At 38.2% G+C, this 3,675-nt stretch overlaps 1 protein-coding gene across 1 annotated transcript in view; it reads right to left on the bottom strand.

Annotated features, from left to right (window-relative positions):
* The window catches only part of KLHL20 (kelch like family member 20), a 165,603-nt gene that overhangs the window by 36,511 nt on the left and 125,417 nt on the right, over positions 1-3,675 (bottom strand). Inside the window, exon 8 of the mRNA XM_042781816.1 lies at positions 3,103-3,246. Within this exon, the coding sequence (XP_042637750.1) occupies positions 3,103-3,246 (144 nt within the window). The remainder of the gene's footprint in view (positions 1-3,102; positions 3,247-3,675) is intronic.

Below are 3,675 nucleotides of genomic sequence, written 5' to 3' on the forward strand. Positions count from 1 at the left end.
CATAAAAAAAAAAAAAAAAAGAGAGAGAGAGAGAGAGACCAGGTTTGCTGGTCTGATAGAGCCTGATGGAACCCCTGAGACTATGGCCCCTAGCTGCGCTTCAGGTCCGGAATTGAACCCACTCCCATGGCTTCCAGCCAAACAAAAGATAGGCATATGAGCTGAACATTAACATTAGGTAGATACACTCCTTGGAGAGATCAATCATGGGAGAATAGAAGGGCTGTGTATGCACAGGGAAAAGGTAACTATGGGGAGGAAGTGAGAAGAGAGCTGTTGCATTGTGGGAAACTGCAGTCAATGTCATGAGACAAAGTGTATGTGAACTGCTATATGGAAAATGAATTTGCTCTGTAAACTTTCACCTAAATCACACACACACACACACACACATACACATGTTTATGGATTGAATTGTGTCTCCTAAAAATATGTGCTGTAAATCCTAAACTCTATGCCTGTAGTTATAATCTCACTTGGGAATCGAGTGTCTTTGTTATGTTAATGAGATAGGATTAATATACAGAGTGTGTCTTGAGTCAATCTCTTTCAAAATATAAAAGGAACAGATTAAGGAAGTAGAGGTGGGAATGGATAGATGCCATGCCACATGAAGATCACTAAGGAGCCAAGGAATAAGGACCTTTCCCCAGAGCCAACAGAGAAAAACCATTCCACTGGAGCTGATACAATGAATTCAGACTTCTAACTTCCTAAACTATGAGAAAACAAATTTGTTTGTTAAAGCCACCCATTTGTGTTATTTGTTATAACCCATTGCCATTGACTCAATTCTGACTTATAGTGACACTTCAGAACTGCCATATAAGGTTCCCAAGGCTGTTAATCTTTACAGAAGCACACTGCCTCATCTTTCTTCCATGGAGCAGCTGGTGGGTTTGAACCCTGACCTTTTGGTTTGCAGCTAAGTGCTTTAACCATTATGCTACCAGAGCTCTCTTTCTGTTATTACAGCATTAGATAAGTAAGAAAATATATATATAACAAAACTTGGCATTTTTAAATGTACAATTCAGTGACAATTACCATTCACTATATTGTACAACTATCACCACTGTGGTAGTTAAATTTGTGTGTCAGTTTGGCTGGGCCTGGTTGAGTGGCTGGGCAGCTAGACGTAGTATTCCCCATGATGAGACTGGTAATCAATTCCATGGTGGAATCTACTGTGAGCAGCTGAGTAGCTGCTTTAGGGATGTGGTCTGCTTTCTGTATATAAGGAGAAGCCTTGGGGAATGGTCTCTAGCTTACGGCATGCTTGACCCTGCATGTAGCCATGTCATTGCTCAGTAGCCTGCCATACTCTGCTGACCTTGGGACTTAAATGAATGGCCTGCCGTATGGTTTGGTAACATCAGGACTGTGCCATTTTATTTGTCAACCTTGGGCTTGTTTGCCTCAGCAGCCAGTAGCTGCCTGAGTGAAAAGATGCCTCTAGCTTCAGTGGACTGGGTGCGAGAGGCAAAGCTGAAGCCCAAGGTCAAGAGGTTTTCACCCAGCCCCTAGAGCCTGGCACTTTGAACTTGGACTTAAAGCCTCCAAACTATGTGAGAACAAACTCTTGTTTGTTAAGGCCATTCCATTTGTGGTATTTCTGTTAGAGCAGTATTAGGTAACCAACACAACCACTATCTATTTCCAAAAGTTTTCATTACCCCAAACAGAAACTCAATATCCCTTCAGTAATAAATCTCCACATACCCTCCAATCCCTAGTAACTACCGATAAACTGTTGTCTCTAAACATTTGCCTATTCTAGATAGTTCATGTCAGATAATACCATATTTGTCCTTTTGTGTCTGACTTACTTCACTCAGCATAATGTTTTAAAGGTTCTACCATGCTGTAGCATGTACCAGAACCTCACCTTATCCTTATGGCTGAATAATACTCCATTGTATGAATATATAATAATTTTGTTTATCCATTCATCTGTTGATGGACATGTGGATTGTTTCTACCTTTTGGCTACAATGTATAATGCTGCAAGGAATATTGGTTTACAAGTATCACTTTGAATCCTTGCTTTCAATTCTTTGGGGTATATACTTGGAAGGAAGGTTGGGCAATCCCAGTTCCGTAGTGATACTGCCTCGGAAACCCAAGGAGGGGTCGCTATGAGTCGGGGCCAACTCGACGGCACATAACAACAACAACAAACCTAGGAGTGGAGTTGCAGGGTCCTTTGGTAATTCTATAGTTAGTTTTTTCAGGAACCACCAAACTGTTTTTCACAGGCTGTACCACTTTACATCTGTATGAGAAATGTAGAAGGATTCTGTTTCTCCACATTCTTGCCAACACTTATTATTTTCCATTTTTCTGTTAATAGCCATCTTAGTGGGTGTGCTGTGCAGAGGTTTAAAAATGGGGAAAGAGGTGACTTGACTGAGAGATAAAAGGAAACTGGCATAGCTTGTAAGAGATACCTTCAACTTTATCTCTATTTATAACAGAGTCAAATTCTTCAACCTAAGCATGATAAACTTACTAGTAAATGTTATTACAAAAATTCTCAAGACTTATGCAGTATTTCTTTTGAAGAGGTGAGGATGAGTATATAGTCTTAATGGTACTCATAGCATCTGAAACTCAAAAATCTAATCTTTAGGAAAGAATGACAAAAGGCTAACATGGTAAGAAATCACGAACAGAATCCATATATAAAATCCTTAGGGCTCTTTAGAAGATATGCTAGACAAAATATTATTACTTCAATAATTTCTCTAAAGATGGTCTGGGAAAAGTCTATATAAGTACACTCCAGGTAGACCGGGAAACAAATTCAGAATGAATTTCAGACATACAAGTCATTCAAAATATGTTCCCAACACTTCAGTGTTAGGAGTAATTAGTGCTACACATGATTTAAGGGGGAAAAAAAAAAACAAAAACAATTCCCTTTTATCTTCCATCTTACTACACTTTAAGAACAACTGAAAACTTTCCCCTTGAATTCTATAGGAAATGGTGGATTCCCAAGTATCCCAAATTCAGCTTTAATTATTTCTTTTAAAGAGCATTTTATAGCCTTGGGGAAAAAAGAAAGAAAGAAAACGGAAAATGACTTAAAAAAATCACCTCTCAACAATGTTGAGGCAAGACACACCATCTTGGCCACCCACAGCATACAAAAAGCCTCCGAGCACTGCCACACCAACACTTGTCCTGCAGGTGCTTGTTGGAGCCACATCACTGCTCCACTGGTTTGTTTTGGGATCATATCTGCAAAGGACACATCAACAGCAGAGTTTATATAACACAAAGCAAGCCTGTCTGTGCTTACATATTCAAAATAAAAATAATTTATTTTATGTCCCCTAACTATTGGCTGATTGTAAGTAAGGCACATGAAAGTCTATTTATGTATTTATTTTTACTTAAAAATATCATATATAAATATATTCTCTTAAAAAAAAAATCAGAATGTTATAAATAAAGGTAAAGTCCCCTTTGAGTTCCACCCTAATTCTAGCCTCTTCTCCATTTTGATTTGATATATAACTTTGAAGACTTTTTAGCAAACTACTTTTTTTTTAAAAAATTTATTTATTTTTATTTGGGTTAAGATTTACAGAGCAAATTCACTTTCCATACAGCAGTTCACATATACTTTGTCTCATGTCATTGACCAGTTTACCACAATGCAACAGC

This window comes from Orycteropus afer, unplaced genomic scaffold (genome assembly GCF_000298275.1).
Source record: "Orycteropus afer afer isolate SDZICR_OR568_19922 unplaced genomic scaffold, OryAfe1.0 scaffold00175, whole genome shotgun sequence".
In the NCBI taxonomy this organism is placed as follows: domain Eukaryota; kingdom Metazoa; phylum Chordata; class Mammalia; order Tubulidentata; family Orycteropodidae; genus Orycteropus; species Orycteropus afer.